General features: G+C 38.2%; 1 protein-coding gene across 1 annotated transcript in view; it reads left to right on the top strand.

The window, feature by feature from the left end:
- The window catches only part of POLR3B (RNA polymerase III subunit B), a 71756-nt gene that overhangs the window by 40833 nt on the left and 8895 nt on the right, over nucleotides 1-22028 (top strand). The window contains exons 20-26 of the mRNA XM_054272925.1: nucleotides 3274-3483; nucleotides 5302-5460; nucleotides 6889-7006; nucleotides 7468-7610; nucleotides 17432-17535; nucleotides 18427-18593; nucleotides 20871-20984. Of these exons, the coding sequence (XP_054128900.1) occupies nucleotides 3274-3483; nucleotides 5302-5460; nucleotides 6889-7006; nucleotides 7468-7610; nucleotides 17432-17535; nucleotides 18427-18593; nucleotides 20871-20984 (1015 nt within the window). The remainder of the gene's footprint in view (nucleotides 1-3273; nucleotides 3484-5301; nucleotides 5461-6888; nucleotides 7007-7467; nucleotides 7611-17431; nucleotides 17536-18426; nucleotides 18594-20870; nucleotides 20985-22028) is intronic.

Raw genomic sequence — 22028 nt, 5'->3', positions numbered from 1 at the left:
TGACAATCTGTCTGAGCAGAGTCGGAGTCCCCTCCGCAAGGTTTATCGCAGCATTTAACAACTTCCTCTCTTGCTTTGTGCTCATATAAAAGGACAGAAACATAGAAAAGCCGTGGTGAAAACAGGGGAAATACAGAATTACAGCAGTTCTTTTTTTGACATGGGCAGTAATAACCCTTTTGGCTCAAGTGGATTGATTTCTGTATCCTTGTTAATTTTGATTGTACAGTTTAATGTTGTTGGAAGTGATACACCAGACAATTGGATTAATGCTTATTTTAGCTGGCTGTTTGTTCTGGTGAGTTCTCAAAACTTTCAGCATCAGAATAGCAATGCCTCATTTATGCCAAATATCAGTAGAAAGTGTTTTTGTAGTTATTATTTCACACTAAAGGATACTCAAATGACACTTAAAAAGAAAAAAAAAAACCTGTCAGGAAATTGAAAAAAGAAGGGAAGAATGCACACGTGCATTCACAATATATCAAGTACTGAGAAAAGCAAGAAAATAATCTTTGTCGTATCCAGGTCAACCTTGTGTATTTTGCTTTAACCAGGGCTAATTACCAATGAAAAAAATTGGTTCTTGCTGGTGAGATAATTATAAATGTGAGTCATTGTGAGCAGGGTTTGTTATGGTGAACCTTAATTATACTTTACTTTTGCTTGGTTGTTTGGCTGGAGCAAACAAGGGCTCTGTTCTTTCAGAGAGAGAGCAGAAATAAAGCTAGTGACTTCCTTCATTTCAGCACCCACACAGAGGGCTCATCCCAGCACCCCAGTCCTCTGAAGAGAGCTGCTGCTTTATTTTAAATAAGCAGATTGTGGTTTCAGGCTGTGGTTTGTTAGCTCAGTTTAGAGAAAGGATTATTTGTATAACCATTAAATCTCAGCAATTAGGAATAATATTGCTGATACATGCCGTGGTTTTTGGCTAATTTATTTCATTTGTACTCTGGAGTAATTCTCTAACCAGTTTCTTTCATGCTAGGATATCTGTCATTGATATATATGTATATGTTTTCTATTTGATACAGCATTCATCTCCTGAAGAGTAGCCTGAATATAGTTTATTATTGAGGCTCAGAATCTCAGTAATATCAGTTGCTTCTGGCTCCCACACAGTAGCAGTTCTGTTAGGCTTATCTGAACCGCTGATAAAAATGCCAGTTTTGAAATACATGAAACACCTGAAGAGAAATAATTTTTGCTACCTGAAATATGTTAAAGTGTCATCTGAAATCTTTGATATATAGGGACTTCCTCAGATTGTTACTGGGATGTAAAGGACACCGTTAAAGTGTAAAAGATAGGATGTAGTCTGGACCACCAGTTTTATCTTAGCACCATTAACCAGTGAACCATAGCAGGTGTAGCGTGTAAGCATGTCAGAGGAGAAAAAAAATGCAAGCAGTTTGAAAGATAAGTTTGGCATGACTTTCTCTTGGAAAGATTTCTCTCAGCATCAGGAAAATGTCCCTATCCGTGAAACATTTAAGCTGAGCTTCACTGCAACCTACCTTGAAAGCATACAAATTCTAGATGCAGAGGGGAATAATGGTCTAAACTTCTTAAGTTTGTAATTTGGAAGTATATTTTCTGATCTGTATACTGGGAAAATCAGGGGAGTTGAGTCAAAAGTACAATGGGAACAAAGTCCAAGTGAAATCTCAGGGTATTTCAGAAGTACTGGGGCCTTGCAGGGTGGGACTGCAAAGGTCTTCAGTCTTGAGGAATCCAGACTTTACCAGCTTGTGTCTTACTGGAGACAAAAAATACTGTTCGAAGATGATTTGTTGCCTTATACAAGAAAAGACAGAAAAACAACTGCTTTAAAGCAAGAGACAAGCCTATCAACTCTGCCAGATTTTTCTTATAATTTGAAAATTCTGTGCCTGTGTCATTGAATCTACTTTCTAGAACCTGAGGAAGTCCAGGCCAGCTGGACAGTTAATTTTCAGACAGTAGCTGTTGAGCTATCTTTCTCTTCTTGTCCTTGGTAAGAGTAGACCTGTTGGGGTTTAGGAAAGTAAGCCCAGTGCCAAGCACAGGATAGGTCTTTGGAAATGCCTCGTTTTAGAGTTTGGTTTTCTAGACACTTCATGTAAATGGGAGTTGCAAGTAGATGCATGTAAAATGTGATGCTGACCTCCCCAGTGAGCAGGTTTGTGTTCAGATGTGCTTCTTGGCCATGTGAAATCTTCCTTGTACACAGACTGCTTTGACCTTTCCAAGAATGCAGCCAGGCTCTGAAACTGCAGGACAAAATGGAAAGATTTTGAAAGACTTACATCCTAAGGACAAAGTAGTGCAGAACGTTTAGCACTTAAAACTTTAAAATGTTAACTTTTCAGACTGTAATTTCTTAATTGCTTAGAGACATAGCATAGTCCTGGTACAGCAAACTCCAATAATATATGATTGCCTTAACTTTTGTTCTGCTACACAACGGTTTATGTTTCCCTGCTGGGTCTTAATTATTTTTTCCTCAGATTTCAGAAGACACTTTGGCATTCTGATGGGACAGGGCCAAAAATTTCAGTCTCAAGCTGGGAGGTCTTTACAAAGGGTTGAATTCTGAACTGTAAATTTAAAATTAATTTCATGTAGAAAGACAAATACAGAAGTGGACTTCTACTGTAGTCTATCTATCAGTGGTGCTTCTAATTCTAGAAAGTAAATCACTTTTGGCTGCTGCTAGTGGTATGCTTTGTTTATACTTTGTCCCATTCTAACACAGGCTGCTGTTGAACTAATTATTGCCCAAAAAAGGAAGGAAATATGTTGTTCAAGATGAAGAGCTTGATCCACAGTTTCTCTTGAACTCAGTGATAGTCTTTTTGTTGGTTTTCATGAAATTTTGGATCAGGTCTCTGAAACACCAGTTGAACTCTGCAAAGAAACCCAAACCCAGTGGCTATAAGAACAATAAAAGCAAACACTTCATACTTGCATGATTCAGTGTTGTAATTAGAAAAAATCATCTTATCTGTATTTATTCAAGTGGCTTTTATTTCTTTTGTTGTTTTTCTATTGATGCTTAGGTTTTTTCTGTTCAAGAGAAAAATAAATCTTTCTGGGAGCTTAAATTAAGAAACTACTTATATATTAATAATATAAAATTCTTTTTGTTTGAATTATTATTTTTCCCCTTCTTTTCTTGAAGAATTTCTGTGTGATTTTAGTTAATTGGCATTTTGGTAACTTTTTATCCAAAACATTCCTAGAAAACTCACTAATGTTCACTGCTTTTTTTTTTTCTTTTACATGCAGGTACTATTGGATACAATCAAAGGAACAGGATAGATACTCTGATGTATCTCCTCGCCTATCCACAAAAGCCAATGGTAAAAACAAAAACAATAGAACTGATAGATTTTGAGAAGCTCCCTGCTGGACAGAATGCCACAGTTGCTGTGATGAGCTACAGTGGCTATGATATTGAAGATGCTCTTGTCTTAAATAAAGCCTCTTTGGACAGAGGTAAGATCCATCAGCTCTTTCCTACTTCTCCAGTGTGTTCCAATATATGTTCTAATAAACTTGTTTTCTTGTAGTGTTATCCTGTAGTAAATTTTATTGCCGTTATGAGCATTAGATCTTCAGTTAAGAAATTGAATTCCCAAACTGCTTTGAATGCTTTTGTTGGTTTTCTGTATGATTAGTGATTGTAACTCCATGCATACAATAGTGTGGTGAAGATGCCAGCATGCATATAAAATTCTGAGTTTGGATATTATAAGAAAAAATGGCTAACTTCTGACCTCAAATAAAAAAGGTGTAAACACTTAGCTTAGAGAAAACATAAGGCATGAGGTAATCTGTTCTGTTGGGCTTGCTTTTTAGATGTTTACCTGACCATTTGTTCGTTACTTACAAAGAGATCTCATTATTTCCACCAGTAACAAAAGCAGTAGATGCAATTAGATTTATGAATGTATTTAGGAAAGGAATAGAACCCGAGGCAGTTTGTGTCTTTGTGAGCTTGGTGTTCTGAGGGAGCAGTAGCAGTGTTGCCTACTTTCTGAGAGAAAATAATAGTGTTGTCTAAAGCAAAATAATTTAGTGTTTATCCAGAGCTAAATTAATGACCTGCTTCCTTAAAAAAAGATATACCAGCTCTGTGGTGCAGTGTATTTTAAGTAAAAGTACATAAGTACCAAAAGGAAGGTGAACTAACAGAGACCCACGTTTGTGTAGATCTAGCTTGTCTCACTTTCTCCACATTTCTTCAGCACTTCTTGTCAATGCTGCTGAGTGCTGGAGGGGAGTTGCCTGAAAACTTAGCCTCTTTTCTCTCACTTTTCTCCATAAATTCCTTGAAGAGTAGGCATAGTGCAGTGTTCAAGCTGGTTTTAGTTTTGGGTGGCCAAAGTCAGATTCTTCCATCACTTCCCCCCCCCCCCCCTCCCCAACGCCCTTCCTCCTAGTTGCTAGGCAGCAGTAATAGTATTCCTAGGCATGTATCTTTGGCATTAATGTCTGCTGCATTTAATTTATGCCTCCTTTTCTAAAACAGCAACAGGCATGATTTAAAAGTGAATGTTTTCTTTTCTGGTAGACTGGTAACATTTACAGGGAGAGCTGAGGTGCATGTCAGGAATTACTTGACATAATCTGAAGATATAGATGTACTGTATGTGGCCACAACCATCTTTCAAATGAGCTAAAACAACCCAGGATTATTAGCAAGCCTTGTTCTTGGCTCTCTGTAATTCTAAATGTGATTAGAGTCTTTAGTGTCATGGTTAGTTGCTGTACTTAGAAATTCCACAGGTGCTACTTTTCTCCTTTAAAACCCACTAATTTTATAACAGTACATGTAATTTCAGGTGAGGAAAAAAAGAATAATGGGCTGATTATACTAATCACTCAGTACTTTCCTGGGAAACCAACTTATGCCAGCCACAAACATGAGTAGAAGTTCAGGTTTCTTAGAAATCATGAAAGGAAGAAGTGCTCCTCTCACGTTATTACAGTCCTATGTTACATCTTCTTGGAGACCACCAAAATTATTCAAGAGATTTAGTAATTCCAAGAGAAATTATGTGTGCAGAGATACAGAAGCATATTAGCACAGTTCAGAATTGGACTGTAGTCCAGAGTCTAAAAAAAGTGTACATGATCCGATGTTCAAGTTGTGCACCACTAGGTATCTGTGTACAACGTTATGCATATTCAAGCCAATGAATAATCTAACTAATAAAGAATATTTTATATTCCATAGCTCAGATTTTATCCTGGTCATGTGTTATAAGGATCTTTGAATCCCTAGGCAGATGAGTTTGCATTCCATTGTAGGCTTTGGAAGGTGCCTTGTGTACAAGAATGCCAAGTGCACGCTGAAGCGATACACAAATCAGACGTTTGATAAAGTGATGGGGCCGATGCTGGATGCAGCTACCCGTAAACCCATCTGGCGCCATGAGATCTTAGATGCTGATGGTATCTGCTCTCCAGGTAGGTCAAATTGCATGTTCACTCAGGGCATGTTCATAGTCAAAGTGGAAATTAATATTCTGTCAGTATTTCTTGTGCACCTTGTGTTATACTTAGCCTCTTTGGAGTATTTTTGTCTTGAAGACAACAGTATTGTGATGGAAAATTTTAACAAAATTATTTCCTGAAAGCAGCATGTTGCCAATCATTGGGGGGACTTTTGTACATGAAAAAGGTAGCTTTATATTTAAGTAGAAGAGTAAGATTTTAATAATGTGAATCTACTGAAGATTAGAATTTGTATTCTGATGTTCCCAAGCTGGCAAGCTTTTAATACTGTAGTTTTTCTGTTTCTCTGTCATATGCTGTTGTTTCTTAAGGAGAGAGATAGGCCCCTTATTATTTTGATTACGTGTGTCAAAATCTCCTAACAAGATGTCAGTTAGTGCAGTTATTTGAGGAAGTAAAACCTTATGGTTTTAACACTTTAGAAATATGTTTGAAGAGAGATAAGAAAAATAAATAGGAATGTAAAGAGAGGTGTATAACTTTCCAGTGATAATAGATTTGAGGAAGAATCCTCCCATACTGTCATCCTTTAGTTAGAAAATGACTTAATAGACCTGCTAAGATCTAGTAAGAAAGGTGTTTTAAAGGGCATTAAACTTAATTCCATTATAGTACACAATTGGGTCAATTTTGCTCCTTAACACATTACAATGGAGCTTTCAAAGGTAATTAAGGAAAAAAAGGCAAGAATCTTCTGAAGTATTAGGATAGATAGGACTGGGCTGGACTCCAGACTGAGACTGTTCTCAGCATGTAGGTAAAAACCTATTTGAGATAGTTCATGTGGACAGAAGAGACACAGGATGAAGATCAGTGTAATTTAGTGGAGGAGGTGGGAGGTAGATACTTGGTGTGCAGTTGTATCATTGGACATCCTCCTGATCTGGTTTTCAATGTAAAGGGGAGGATAAGGGAATGGACCAGGGAGAAGCTATATATGACATCAGTATCAATAGAAATACGAGAATACAAGGAGACTGACAGTAGTTTTGCACAGCTCATTGTGGAATGATGGGCTGCCCCAAATTCAGGTGTGAATTTCTAAAATCTGTCAGTTCAGTCATGACAAAGTATTCCCTGTTAATTTTCTCCATACTTAGAGCATATGACTTCAGATGCTTTTGTGCAGACTTTTGACCCAGGGTATGTTGAATAGCTGTTCTCATAGTGCACCCAGCATGCAAGCAGTTCTGCTTTGGTTTACCAAAGAAAACTGGTTTAGTGATTCCCTTACCATTCAATATTTAGTAAAACAGCAGAGCATACTTCTTGGGCATGTTCCTTCCAGTTTGTCTTACACCTTTTTTTTTAAAGCTTAAAATGTATTTCTGACACAGTCAGATACCTCTTCATGGTGCTTTTTTTTCTTGTTCTCTGTAGGCGAAAAAGTAGAAAATAAGCAAGTTCTTGTGAACAAATCTATGCCCACTGTGACCCAGACACCTCTGGAAGGAAGCAGTGTGCCTCAGCAGCCACAGTACAAAGATGTGCCAGTAACGTATGTTGCAATATAATTTCAGAGTGGGAAAATTATGTGAAGGAAAGTTGTCTGAAAAAATATACTTGGTTCTAGAAAACTCTCTTCTTCAAATATAACTATATTTGGCTGTTGTTTCTTTAATTGAAGATCAACGGATTGGTAATATGTGAGGAAGCTTTTGCTGTCAAGAAGAGCCCATGTGAATAAAACCCCATACCTTGTCCTTCACAAGTTCAGCTTAATTCTCTGTTAGTTTCTATTGCAAATCTTAAAACACTTCTTTTCCAGAAACATGCTGTATTCTGGAACTTGTATGTAAATATATATGTATATAAGTATAAAATCCTTTCTCCTCAGATGTAAGTTCCATAAAGATTACAGTTTGGTCAGGAGCTTACCAAATAGGAGACACAGATAGTTGTCTGTAACTTGTGTTTTGTTCATAGAAGTAAAACCAATCTTTTGGCTTCTTTTACTAGGTACAAAGGCGCCACTGATTCTTACATTGAAAAAGTAATGATTTCATCAAATGCAGAGGATGCTTTCTTGATCAAAATGTTGCTGAGGCAAACCAGACGTCCAGAAATTGGAGATAAATTTAGCAGTCGTCATGGGCAGAAAGGTAAAGGACCCATTTAATAAAAATAAATTATTGTTGTATATGCCTACTATACATACATAATGTATGTTTCCATTGATTGGTTCAGTGGTAGAAGGCCATATGCCTTTTTTTTTGTTAAGTTCAACTAATTTAGCAGTTATGTTTCTGAAACAAAAACGTGTTAGCAAAAACTACTCTTTGTTGATCCATGAATCTGAAAAATACAGTAGTTTCCCCCAATTCAAACAAGTACAGGGCTTTTGAGGTTTGGTTGGGTTTTTTTTTAAGTCACAATTTGTATTTAGGTGATAAATTTGTCAGTGGGTTGTCATAAACTGGGAAGGTTCTGAACAGACAGAAAAGAAGAGAGATGAAATGGGAAATTTGCGGGTCTGTGCAGGCCTTCTGCTCTGAAGACAAGACTGCAGGTAGATGACTCAGAGCCATGGTGTAAAAGCGAAGCAAATCAGGAACACAACTAGGGGTGCACCAGCCAAGAGCAGAAAGAAAGGAAATGTTTTTAAAAATACACCCGGAACATGGTCTGGGGCAGCTCTGGATCTTCAGACCAAAACTTGAAAATGAGTGCCCACTTGGAAGCTGCTTGGTGTCATGTAGTTCTCAAGTTTTAATGTTACTTGGAAAATGAAAATCAGGGACCTACTTTTATATCTGCTGAAAAACAGCAGTGAACTCCCTTGACCTGAATATAAAAAATTATGAGTATCAGATCATCCTCCGAATCTCAAAGAGTTGGAAGGTATGCAAAGGGTGTTAAGAAAGAAGTAACTGAAAACAGCCTGACTGTAACCAACTTAAAAGCATGCTTTGTTCCCATTGGTGTCAGTATGGGACAGGTTTTGATATGTTCTCATCATTCTGTACACTTGGAAAATCAAGATTTGTAGTATTTGAAGCATGACCTTTTGTGTTAGTGTATGTGCCATGCAATTACCTGAGTTTTGTAATCTTGTTACATTTTTAGGTCTTATTTTGGCTTGAGAACATCTCTTGTCAGATGTGATGGAAAGGTAAAGATGCTGATGTTACCAAATCCTTTCCATTGCAGCCCATACACCCCTTACAGTCCTGTCCTAATAACTCCTGGCCAGTTACAACTGAAGTGAAGTACTGCATTCCTGTTGTGAGATGCAGAGCTAACCACTGTAATCCACATTTCTGTGGTGTCCAGGTTAGGGGATCAGGATATCTACCTACTGCAGACCTGTCAATCAGAAAAGGTAAAATGGGTGCACAAGGCAGTAGTTGATCACAGTGACAGCTGTTACCAGATACTGCCTCAAGTTTGTGTTATCTATAAGAATAGTCAGCCAGCCTTTCTCAGTACATCCAGCTCTCTGAAAGATCACCTGTAATTCCACTGTGTCTTTCCACACACCCACAAAACTGTTTTTTAATTTTATTTATTATTTATTATTTATTTATTATTATTATAATTACTCTGTATTCTCAGGAAATACTTCCATTGTTTCTGTTGTTATTAAGGAAGAGAAACTCTTTTGGTAAGCGTTGAAATGTTTTTCCTGATTGTATTTTCAAGATGGTTTTTGATCTAAAAATAGAAAGCTATCCCCACTGAGTTCCCAAGTGATTTGGGAATCAATACTGTTGAAGGTTTCAAAAAAGTAAAGAAGCAGCATTGCATACTTGATTTTCCTTATAAAACTGAGTCTAGTTCTTGCACTGCAGCCTTATAGGAGAGTTAAGATAAGTGAGGGGAGGAAGAGCTTCAGAGGCAACCAGGAGGAGTTGAGCAATTGGAATGTTCAATTGCACCATTCTTCCTTTTCTGAGGGAAGATCCTCCTCCAGGAAGATTTTGTGTAGGTTCTCTTTCTAATACTTTTTCAGTCTTATGCACAATGAAGTTGTACAGTGCTTAAAAACTTAGGAGCACTGTTCGAGCAATGACTATTTCTTGATACAGTTTCAGCTTTGTGTAATTAAACCATTCTCCTAAGTGGTATGCAGTATTTTAGCAGCAAGTTATTTTATAATAATGCAATCAGTACTGTGCAGGACAAATTTTCTTATTAGAATTTTTTTAAAAGCCTCCAAATTATATTAAAGAAGCTGCTTGATTAATCATGATAAATATTTATGGGGATTTACTTCAAAAACATTAAGTAGGTTAGTTTTTTCTCCTAGTTTGGGCTATTAATGTGTACCAATTGGAATAGTTGAACAGAATGTAAATGAACTTTTTTTCATATCTCTCCAAAAAATAATAAAAAGAGTGCTCCACAAATGTAGAACCATGAGTGCAAAAGGAAGAATGACAGAAGGAAGCAGAATTCTGTCAGGCAGGCTGCAGTATGGCTTCAGGGTGCTGAAGACCTTCCATATGACAAAATGCACGTAAGACATCTCACAATATAGAGCAAGCAACTACCTGTGGAAATCCCATGGTAATGAAAAGCAATATCCTTAAATGCTGTAGTAAACTTTTAGGGCAGCCATAATTACGCCTGGCACTGCATCAGGTTAACAATGGCTGATCACCCTCTATCTGTGCTTGGGACTATAATAATAATAATACTAATAAAAATCCAAACCCATCAATTATTTAGAATGTCACTTTCAGCTTGGTTTTGGAGACATGAGTGTGGGAACATTGCAACAGTTGTGTTACAGAGTTTGTAGTCATGTGTCTGTAGCTGTCCCATACATCAATCTCTACTAACAATCCTTTGTGATCAGGGGGGTGATCATATTCCAAATTACTACATTTTACTAAGACTCATAGCCTTCCTGGCAGTAAACCTCTCAGTTCACTGCCCTGTAGTGCATTATAGAAAAAGATGTTACAGTAAACAGGAGAAAGGAGGAATATGGAGAGGATACATTTGATATTTGATAGATACTAAAAAAATACTAAGATACTAAGATAGATACTAAGAAAAATAACTGACAAGAACAGTACAGTTCACTGTTCTGAAGTTTAACAGTACAACGAAGAAACCAATACTGACAATAGCAGAACTGGAGAAAAGGCATGGAAAGGAAAGGGAAAACCTCCTTTGATAGCTTTTTAAGATAACATCTAGTATCATCCTCTGATACCAAACTGGGGAAGGATCAGTCTTATCAGAAAAATATAGACAATCATGAAACAGAAATCATAATACTAACAGTTCAACTTTTTCTACTGAGACAGAATTTTTAATTCTCTCATCTTGGTCTGAATGTACGCAATTACAACTTCAAGTGTAATTTGTGACTGCTGGCTTTAAGCCTGCCATAGAGCCATTTGAACATATAATGATCTTAAACGAGCAAGTACCTTGGTTCAGTGAGAAGAAGAAAAAGCATATATCTGTCTGTATTGTCAGTCTTTTTTTGTGGAATGTATTTATTTTCTAGAAGGCATGGATGGAGATGACATCTGATTTCATGGAATCGTAGTAGTAGTGGGTTTTAAATAATTAAATATGTACAAAATAAGAGATTGCACAAGCCATGTCTCAAACTTTTTGATAGTCTTTTTCCTATATTCCAAATTGATTTGTATTTCAAAGCTCTGCTTTGTCACTGGAGCAGAAGGAAGCAGAGTAAAGGAATTAGAAAGTGTCTGGGATACAACAGATTAAATCTCACAAACCAGCTTTAGCCTTTTGTTACAGAAAAGCCATCCATTAAATATGTAGGTAGATTTTGTAGGCCTCTATAATAACACAGATCTGTGTCACTGCCTCTGTGTTTGCTGCCTTGTTTGTGTTCTCTCACATGTCAACATGGTATTGGCAAAGGTCACCGCTTCTGGCCTGTCCACCACACGCTCTTTTCACGTGAGTCTGTGTTTTAAGTACACTCCTTCCAAGCTGCCTGTAAAAGGTTGCCTGTCCTTCAAGGCTTCTCAGAAAGGAGTATATAGGGAGAAGGAAAAAAAAAAGCAAACAAATGAGGCCACCAAGTTGTGTTCTGAAAGGCAAATATTTTGCTTTTTTTTCATATTCATCTTCAAACTGGATGTTGCAGTAAGATCTTTGGGACTGGGACTGTCTCTATAGTCTGTAAAGTTATTAAGCTTCTAGTGTCTCACAAATAAATCCTCTCTGGTAGTTTTATGTTTATCCTGAACTGCAGGACTTCGTTCTCACTATGTTGCATCATATATTTTCCAGAAGGATAAAAAACCTTCTTTTGGTTAATTATTTTGTTGTTTTAATCTTGTATTCTTCAAGCAAAGTCACTTTTCAAAGCACAGAAGGCAAAAGGATTGTTAAGCTAAAGAAGCTTCATCTGAGTTCCATACAAAGTAAATTATTATATTTCCAGATTTCCTCTTGCTTTGCTACGAGTCACAATGAGGAAAAAGTTGGGCTCCTTTGATGTGAAAAAAAGCAATATAACACTTCTCTGAAAGAACATTTCTCAGTCTCTCATGTGAAAAAGGATTAACACCTCTAACAAAGGTCCTGTAGATCACAGAACTAAGCAGCAATACTGAACAGTATTCCTGAGGAGTGGTAAAACTGTATTTAAGCAAGAGATTGTTTGAACTTGCAAACAGAAGCTTTTTAATAGCTGAAGATCTAAGATAAAGGATTAAACCTTTCTGAAGTATCTGCACTTAAACAACTCTAAAGACAAGGAAGCAAGTTTAAATTCATGAAAGATGGTCTTTGTTTTCCTAAATGAACCATGTTCTTTAGTGTCACCACAAAATCCATTCACTTCATTATAAACTACATAAACTTCATGACAACCCCTCTCATCTAGCTTGCTTACTTTTTGAAATTTTTAATAGTTTGAGCATCTGCTTTCTTAACTTCATGGTGGAGATCAACCTATCTTTTTCCTTTTAATAGGTACTTGTACAGTACAGATAAGCAGAACATTTAAAATAAAATGTTAGTTTTAAATGGCTACTTGTGTAATTTCCCCTCGTGTTATAAGTCAGAATGAGTACTTTAATAGAATGTCAGTGGGTTTATAGTAATTAAATGGTTCAAGTGGCATTAAAAAGAATTTGCTCTTAATCGACTGCAGGAATGTCGGATGATTAGGAGTTATTAGGCATCAGGGAAGGTAGGGATTTCTTACCAAGTTTTTATCTTCAGGGGTTGTATTTGAGAAAATGTCAGAATGCCATTAAAACTTCCCAGACTGTTTTTTTTTCTGTGTATTTTTAACAAAACCACTGTTTAGCTTGCTATCTTAAGAAGAAAATTAGAGCATTTTTTATCTCGAGCAGCAAACAGGTAACCTTCTGACCTTTTCACTAAATCCTCAACTGACCTTCTGAAATTAGCGTGATTTAGCATTTTATGGCACAGAATAAAAATCTCTAATTCTGTTTCCAAATAGTGTATCCTGAACACACATTTTATTAAGCTCTTGACTCATTCAGCCATGTGTATTTTGTAAAGTTCCTATGGTTATTGTTTTACAATAGCTGCTTCCAGAAACATTGTAAGGGTTTCAATTAATCAGCTCTTTGTGTGCTTCAGACTATGCAAATTTATCACATCAGACCATTCAGCAGCTCATGGGAAAGCAGTGTACAAACTGTATTGTCTTCTAGCACCTCCTCTCATTTAGAGTGATGTTTTTAATAAGAAAACTAATCAAGTTTACTTATGCATTATTTATCTGTTAATTTTAATTCTGTTCTTTACCTCTTATGTCAAATGGGATGTAGCAAGTGATATGATAGATCAGTGAATGATTCAGTATTGAACAAAGGTTATGTGATACAGCACTTTTTTCTTCTAGACTTCTTTTATGCTTAGTTAGCCAACGCAGTATGTAATTAGAGAGTTTTGAAGCAGCTGTGAATTTGTTGTTCAGCCTTACTAATTTTTTCAAATCTGTCACTTGTCCGTAACATACAGTGCTGTGTTACTGCTGCAACTTTGCTTAATTATGTGATGTTGTCTTATTTCTCAAGAGTATTTCCAAATTCTGGCAAATCTGGCAAAGCTAAAATAGATGCCTTTCAAGTCAGTTTTAGCGCTTTTACCACCGTATCATTAGAGCAAGTAAACAAGCACATTTAGTAACACACTTCTTTTTATCTTGCTGATAGAAACTGGTATTGCTGCTGCTTCTATTCACGTCATCTCCTTTGCTCTCTAATGTCCCTCCTGCTGGTAGTAATTAGTTTTCTATATTAGGTTGTTTTGACTTATTTGATGATTTTTTTTCATTTGGCATGTGTGTGTATAGAAGGCACCTTATCGTAGCCTGGTGAAAAACTTTCCCATAGTGTTGCATTCTGTCCCTGCCCCCTCCCAGCCGCCCCCTTCCCCCTCTGCGCCGAACCGCGCTTTTAGTCTGGCTGGGCTGTGTTTGTCAGCAAACTGTAAAAGCAGCCACACGAAAGGTGCCAGCTCTGGAAACCTGAGTTTCTCCTGATTAGGAAAAGAAACTCAGACAAAAGTACAGGGATGAGGGGCTCTTTATGCTGTCAGTGCCTTGTGGAGGTACATGGGTTTGAGATGCTGTCAGCGTTGATGCTGATAGCGTGTGTGGGGCTGGGGGCCATTGTGCATAGTCAGGGGACTGTCATTTATTGGCTGCCATACAATAGCATTGAAAAACACTGCCCATGGCTGTTTTATACTTGCATATAAACCACTGTGGATGTCTGATTTAAGGTTACTGTAATTTAAACTGTTACCCTTGCATTAAGCTGCCATGCTTATTAATCCAGGGTTTTTTTTCCTTTTTGGTATTGTAAAAGAATTTCTTAGCATTTTCACTGATTTTCTTTCTAAGGCGACATTCTAAAATAGATACACAGAAGTTTCTTTTCTAGAATTTAATTTGTTTTTCAAATGAAAAGAAATTAGATGTAGCAAGTTGCTAGGTTCTTTCTTGTTCAAGCACGTAACCATCTTGTTAATCCACATTAAATAACAGATTTTGGTTTTTGTTTTGTCTGCAGCTTTTTCTGGTTGTTAGTACTTGATTCTGGTCCCAGATGAGACACCAGAATGTATAGGTGAGAGCTATTCAGTCCCACTGCAATATAGAATTTAGTCTCAAGTTGTATTACTCAATTCCAGATGCAGCATATAAAAATTGTGAGAGAAAGGGAAGTGAATGAAACCAAATTATTCCATGTGTCCTCTATGAATGCTGAGGATCAATTTTCCTGTGATGTCTAAATCAGTGACAGTTGAGAAATACTCACCTCTAGTAAGAGCCACAGAGCAAAACAGCCTCCTAGTTTGACTGTGCCTTATTTATGAATATTGTATGGGGTGTAGTTGAGCAGCTCAGTTGAGCAGCTCAATGAAATGCAGTTCATACTTGAACAGAATTTGGAACTTGAGGCTGTTTTAAATTCCTCTCCTTTACTATTTTATTGGCCAGTTGCAAGTGGTAATTCCACTTACATGGATTAATTCACTTGGTCACTTTTTTGCAGCTGTTTGCTTGCCTGGTACTGCTCTGCTGAAAAAAAAAAAAAAAAGAGAGTAGTAAATTGAGGAGCTTAAAGTGCAGACCTGCGAGCATTATTCTCCTAAAGAGCTTCTGAAAGCAAGCAATTGCAGAATAAAATCAAGTTTACATTTTGAATTAATTGCAGTTACCTACTTTTACAAGTAGGATTGTATATAGGAAAGGTATCTTTCAGCTTTTTCAACAGTTGAATGAACTTTCTTAAAACACAGGGTAGGAAGAAGCTCCTCTAAATACACACAGACATGCTATAGATCTGCTACAGGCTCAGCAACTTATTAAAATACAGAAGCTTAGAACTAAGGCTTTATAGCTTTCCCTTTTTTCTTTTTTCCCTTTTTTTCCCCTCTGTAAAATAGAAACTTTATAAATGGCCTGGTAAGCTTCACATTTCTGGATTCTGTCTAAATATTTTGTTTTTAACTTCTAAGCTCATTATGCTGTCTTTGTGTTAACTTGTATTAAAATCTGTCAGCTATGACTGGTCTCATAACCACAGTCAGCGGACCAGAATAAGTTAATTATTTACTTGTGTCACTAGTGCTCTTCATCTAATGAAATGCACAGCTGTGTTAGATCTGCAGTTGGGTGTGTAGGTCCTATTGTTACACAAGTCAGCGGAGGGTAGAAGCCGCTATGATGGAGAGCCCTCAGTTCTTTCTGCTGTTCTGCCTTTCTGTGTCGATTTCATGGATCTTTTATCATTCACTTTCACACAAAACAAACAACACAGTGGCTGTCTGCTATGGGAACCAGCTTGGCATATAAAAGGTTTTCAGAGCCTAAAGTAATTTTAAGTTAGCTGAGATTTAATTCTTGGCTTACAGGTGCCGTGAAGTCCAGATGCAACCTAATCTTTCTTAGATGTTAATGCAAATAAGGCAGAATGTATGCACAATAATACACATATAACAGAGTATTTGTGTATAAAATTTAAGGCAAAAAAAAAAAGCTGTGCAAGGAAGAGATAGTGGGTTGGTTTGAGGGTTTGTTTTGTTTTGTTGTTGATTTTTTTTTATTTTCAGCAAAAGATTGCTCCTTGGCAGGGAGAGCTGGAAGGATGTTATTGATTTATCACAGTAGAACAATGAAAATTAGTTTCAATAGGTTTAAAAACGAAATACAGCAGCACACACACCCTTGCCCCAGATGGTTTTTTTCTCCTCCCTTCCCCCATACTTGCCATTCTCATTCTATTAACTGCTGTCCCATACACCTATCCCTGTCTTGCTTGGACAGTGGAAGAGGAGCTCCCTCCTGAGCAGACGCCGATATCCCCCTGTGAGCTGGCTGGTCGGGGGATGCCTTTTTAGGGATGTAACCAGTACTCTCGGTCTTCCAGGAGCCCCCTCCACTCCAGGACTGTTCCCAAAGCCTGCTCTGCCACAGTTGCAGCAGGCTGGTCTCAAATAGCTTGCAGACTTTTTCAGCTCTAAGGGCTTCTGGAAGAAATTGTCCAGCTGAAACAGTAGCTTTGGTTCAAAGGAGTATGGGCTTAAGCAGCTGCATTTTAACACCTGAATTTGAATGTTAGATCTCTTGATGGTTTATAGCTGCAGTATGTTGAACTGCAAAATTCACTATAGAAAGTTATAAGGGTTGCAAGGAAAATTTTGAGATGCGTGATGCATATTTAAAATGAATTTTCATGTTTCTGCTAATTCTTTCTGCAATATTTTTAGAGTTTGGAGGGTTTTCTTTGTTTTATATCCAATGTTTCTTTGTTTTATATCCAAGACTGAAAAAAGCTTCCAAAACTTTTCAAGGGACAGGTTGTGTTCATGGACTGACAAAATAAAAGCAGCCTGTGGAGTGGATTGCACTTTGTAATTCATTGATAGCAGTCTTTACTCTGCAAACAGATGTTACCTGAAAAAAATCTTTGTTATTTTTTATTTATTTTCCCCTACTTATCCCTGTCAAAGTCCCATTTGATGTGTTTTTATTGACAGTATTTTGCAAAGATACATATGATAAATAAAATTAAAATCAATAATAATTCTGTATGTCCAAAGGCATAACGTAAGAGGCCAAATTACTGATGTTTTTTTTCTTTCATGAAATTATAGCATCAGCTTCAAAAACTGGGTCTCTCTTGGGATATTCCAGTCTGATTGGACAGAAACTTTTAGTTGCTTCTGAAAATAGGATCCAAAGCTTTCTTCCCAAATTTGCTAACTCACAAATGACTGTGAGCATTATATAAGGGTATGGTAATTTTGCCAGTCCTGTCACTAGGGCTCTCTTCTAGTCTGCAGGTTGGGAGTACTGGTCATGGTAATGAGTCTGGGAGAAAAGTGATCCATAAGAAAGAGAGGAGGAGGAAAACACTAAAGAAAATCTGGTGATGAGCGTCAGCCCTGCTGGTGGTTTGCTGTTTTGTGAATTGAAATGTTTTCTCTTCTGCAGGGGTGTGTGGACTGATTGTTCCTCAGGAAGACATGCCATTTTGTGATACAGGGATCTGCCCAGATATCATAATGAACCCGCATGGCTTCCCATCGCGTATGACGGTGAGTGAGGCTGCTCCATTCACACGACACTGTCCCCCAAGAGGGAAAGAGAAGGGGATCAGCCACTAAGGACAAAAAAGCTTTAAGTGTGATTTCACTGAGAATATTCTCCAGTCATCATGCCAGCACTTGCTCTGCTCTTAGTAGTCAGCCCTCTGTTTCACTGTTTTGAAACATCCTACTGTAAAAGGAGCAGGGTTGCAGGCTCTTTGTGCATCATACCCATTTTGTTCTGTGTCGAGCTAAGAGGGATGCTACTGAATACTTCACTTGCGCCTTTTGTGTTTGAAAATTTCTTGTTCTTCCTTCCCTATTGCCTGTGCCTACTAATCTGGCTGGGGCAGACTGTGAGGTGAAGGTTGGAGAGGAGCTTCAATTAGAGATCCAGACCTGTAAAACTTCTTAAATTATACACACCTCCCTGGAACTGAGGCGAGTGTTGCACCTGTGCTGCAGAGTCACTGCCTGCTGAACACCTCGCTGCCTGGCCCTTTTGTGAGACCTCAGTGCTTCCTTCATACAGCCTCTGATCTTCCTTCCTTTGTTAGCATCTTCCCTTCTATTCCCCCTGCTGCACTGCAGCAAATCAAGTCTCCATGGCTGTTTCCTGCAGCAGAAGGGCACACGGATCCTGCCCATTTTTCAGATAACTGGAAGAAGTGGAACTGCCTGACTTGGTACCTTAAGAGTATTCCCAGACCCTGTGATGAGTCCAGTTTTCCCCTTCACACAGGAGTACTCCTGGCTCTTGGGCTGCTTCCACTCCTCCTGTTGCACGCAATAGCCCAGGCTGCCATCTGGGACACTTTCTCTGACTGACTTGTGCTGTGAGCAATCCAGCAATTTGCTTGTCCCAATGACCAGGCTGCTAACTCTGCTTTTCTTTGACAGGTAGGAAAGTTGATTGAACTCCTGGCTGGAAAGGCTGGGGTGCTCGATGGCAGATTTCACTATGGAACGGCTTTTGGCGGCAGTAAAGTTAAGGATGTGTGCGAAGATCTTATTCGCCATGGTTATAACTACCTAGGGAAGGACTATGTAACATCTGGGATCACTGGGTAAGAATCTGCTCTTTAGATTTAGGTGTTTCAGGAGAGTGGAGAAATCCTGTTGGGGCACATCTGAAAAATCTTCTCATGTCTCAGAGCTCAGGAACTTTCTCTTGTTTGAAAACTGCTCTGTGAGGTTGAGAAAAGAGGCTGAAAAGTAGTGTGCATTTTGGGGTTTTTTTCTTAGAAACATTTTGTGGTTCCACATTTTAAAAATTGCTAGTGTATGTGTGGCTGTAATGGCAATGGCCCTCGTGGTACATATGAAAATTTCGCAAGTTTTACTGCCTGGCAAAAAAAAAAAAGCTAAAAACAAGGCTTTCTTTTTGAGAGATAGAAAAAATTTCAGATTTCTGTCAACAGAAAGTCTTGCATATGCTTGGAATCAGATAAGCATTTTCATGTTGACTTTAATAGTACTGCAGATATGGATTTGGAGGCAAGCATCTGTTCTTGGGAATATTTTGTGTGTGCTCTTTTTTCCTTTTTCCTTTTTTTTTTTCTTTCGATTACACAATGTTTCGGTCTGGCATAATACTCTAATCTGCAAACTTCCTGCTGTGTTGATCAGACTGGCTTCTGAGACACAGAGTTCAAAGAACATAAGATAGTTTAGGAACAGGAAAAGGCCATATGGCTTCACATGCCTGCCCTTCCAAAATGTATCTTAATCCTACCTTCCTGCTATTTTTATTATCCTTCCAGTCCCCTTCTTCTCAAGAAGCAAGTTTAGGTCTCTCTTGCAAGTTTTTTTAATATACTTTTTATTTTAATTGCCTCTCTTGCCAACTTATTCCATATGTTGCTTCTCTTTTTGTTTCAGAGATACAATTTTATTTTCCTTATTCACTCCATATTCCATAAATTGTATATCAAGTATCCTGGTGCTTGAAACACTTCCTCTTTGTATGTAATGGTAGCTTGTAAAAAAAATCTGACTAATCATGTTTCCTAGGGAGAATAAAATCATCTAGCTGTAAAAATCCCCTGTCCCCAAACTTCAGCTTTGAAGGGCCCTTTTTAGAGACTTTGTTTAAGGATACTAATACGTTTTTCCAAGCAAATTACAGAGGCTTAATCTGTTTGTTATGAAACGTGAAGGCAGATTTCATAAGAATGTGAAAGTTTGCGGATTTCAAATGTCTTATGAAATTTTATTATTTTCTTCAATAGCAACTTTTGGAATAACACTGCATAATATCAGTTATGACTCTGAAAGGGTATAATACTGTTGTCCCCTGCTTGTTTTTACATTGCATTTTACCTTTTTTTTTCTTTTCCCTCAAACAAATTGTGGCCATGTTGAGTCTGTCGGTGTTAACTCCGGTCTTTCTTAGTGCTGTAGGTGGTAGCTGGGTGAAGGTGGTAGGTGGGAAATGACTGAGTGCTTTTCACTGGTTGCTTTCTGATCCTTAGGTGCTTACACTCCCCTTACAGTTAGGGGTGTTTTAAACACAGAAATCTTTAGCCATACTCCAGCTCACAGAATGGAGTAACACCCTCTGTACTGCTCGCAGACATTCTCAAGCTGATGAAAGTGCCTGAATACAGTTCTCAAGAGCCCTTCACCCAGCTCATCTGAGCCCCCAGGGCCAGCCAGGGCAGCAGTCTTTGTCCCTTGGATGCAGCTGCTGGGCAGTGCTGCCAGGGCAGCTGCGCTGATGCACAGCCAGGAGGGCTTTCACCCATCTGGGCCTTCGATTGTGCCTCAGGGAGAATTAGGGAATTCTCTGGACACTGTCAGGCTCACAGTGTGCCAGTGCTAAGCGATTCATGCAAATGCAAATTCTTAAAATGCTCCTACAAAAAGGATTTTTTGAGCATTTATGCTGGATGTATTTGCTTACATATATGCTTACCTTTATGAAGGAATGTAAACAGAAATACCCTAAGTCACTCTTCAGAGTCTGAGACATTTACCGTCCTTCCTGGCTATTGATGACACTGTTGAAACGCTCCTGTACAGATACAGAGGAGGGGCTTACCATGTTACAGCTGACACAGGTACCTGCAGCTGTAGCAGCGTGTCTGCACAACATATGGCCAGAGTTCAGGAGCTTGTTTCTTGCTGCACTGGAGACAGCAGCGTGTGGTGTTGGCAGTGTACTGCCTCTGTGTTCAGAAGATTTCCCTGAAAGAGGTTTCAGACTGGTTGCCCAGAAAGCCCAAACACATTTTTCTAGGATTCATTATCACATTTCTCCTGTACATGGCACTCTTGCCTCTCTTAAGGTAGCTGTGTGCTAACTGTGGTTGTCAGTTTTGCTTTGCTTTTTATTCTTTCAGGGAGCCTTTGGAGGCATATATCTATTTTGGTCCTGTGTATTACCAGAAACTGAAGCACATGGTGTTGGATAAAATGCATGCAAGAGCTCGAGGACCCAGAGCAGTGCTCACCAGGTATTATTACAAGCTGAGTACAAAATTCTTATGGATGTGCAGAAGTATGCCCAGCTGACTGATTGCTATAAAACTGAGCCTTTTTACCTTGTGGTACTTTGCATGAAATGCTCTGAACTGTTACTATATTGTTGCAGACTAAAAACTCTTGACAGTGGACTGTGGCAAGAGGTTGTTCTGAAGGGTCAGGTGTGCTCTATGTGGTTGAAAACTTGAGTTTGCTTCTCAAACTACTGCTAGCAGCTGGTAAAAACATCATCTCTGATTGACCATACACACTGTGGGCCCCTTCCTGTCAAATTGCTCATATCATAGGTATTTTAAGAGGTTTGTTAGGTATTTTAGCTCGTATTGTAAGTATTTTTCTTTAACAAAATCAGTTGTGGGTAGAAGGAAGACATTTTAAAGTATGATCTAATATTTCAACATACTTTGAGAAACCCTTTGGGGAAATTGAAGCCTCCTGGTTTTACTGGTGCTACTTTTTCTCCTTAAAGCCAAGGTCTGTGTCTCCTTGCACTCATGTTCAAAGTTTCTGATATTCTTTGCTCACAAAAAAGAGTTTAGTGGCACAGGCTTTGCTTTGGGTATGTTTCTAAGGTATCATTTAGTTCACCTCTCTCCATCACAATAGGATTATTTACTGAAACTTGCCAGAAAATTAAATTCCAGCTAATCTTAGAAGATTATTCCAAATGTCTTTTGCCAGTCTCTCTAGGCTATTAAGTAGACCCTTATACCTCACCTCCTGCATGGTGGCACCTTTTTTTTTGACCTGTCAAAACTTCTGATTCTGACTGTAGCAATCTTTGTACTGTTTGTAAGATGTAAGCACAGACAGACGTGTTTATCCCTTACTCTTCCCTATAACAAGTATGATTTGTATTCTTTAATTCTTCATTTATTTTTATGCCTCTGATCATGTGAGGATCCACCACTCTTGCTTTGCCTGGCTGCACAACAGCTCTTAGTAAAGTGCAGCTTCTACCTATTGATGTGCTGTTAGAGAAAGGAGGGGCAAGTCTCTGCTGTACTGGATACAGA

Source organism: Melozone crissalis, unplaced genomic scaffold (assembly GCF_028551555.1).
Source record: "Melozone crissalis strain CALT ecotype California unplaced genomic scaffold, PUWL_Pcris_2 ptg000004l_1, whole genome shotgun sequence".
Classification (NCBI taxonomy): Eukaryota; Metazoa; Chordata; class Aves; order Passeriformes; family Passerellidae; genus Melozone; species Melozone crissalis.
This window is presented reverse-complemented; position numbering and strand designations above follow the sequence as displayed.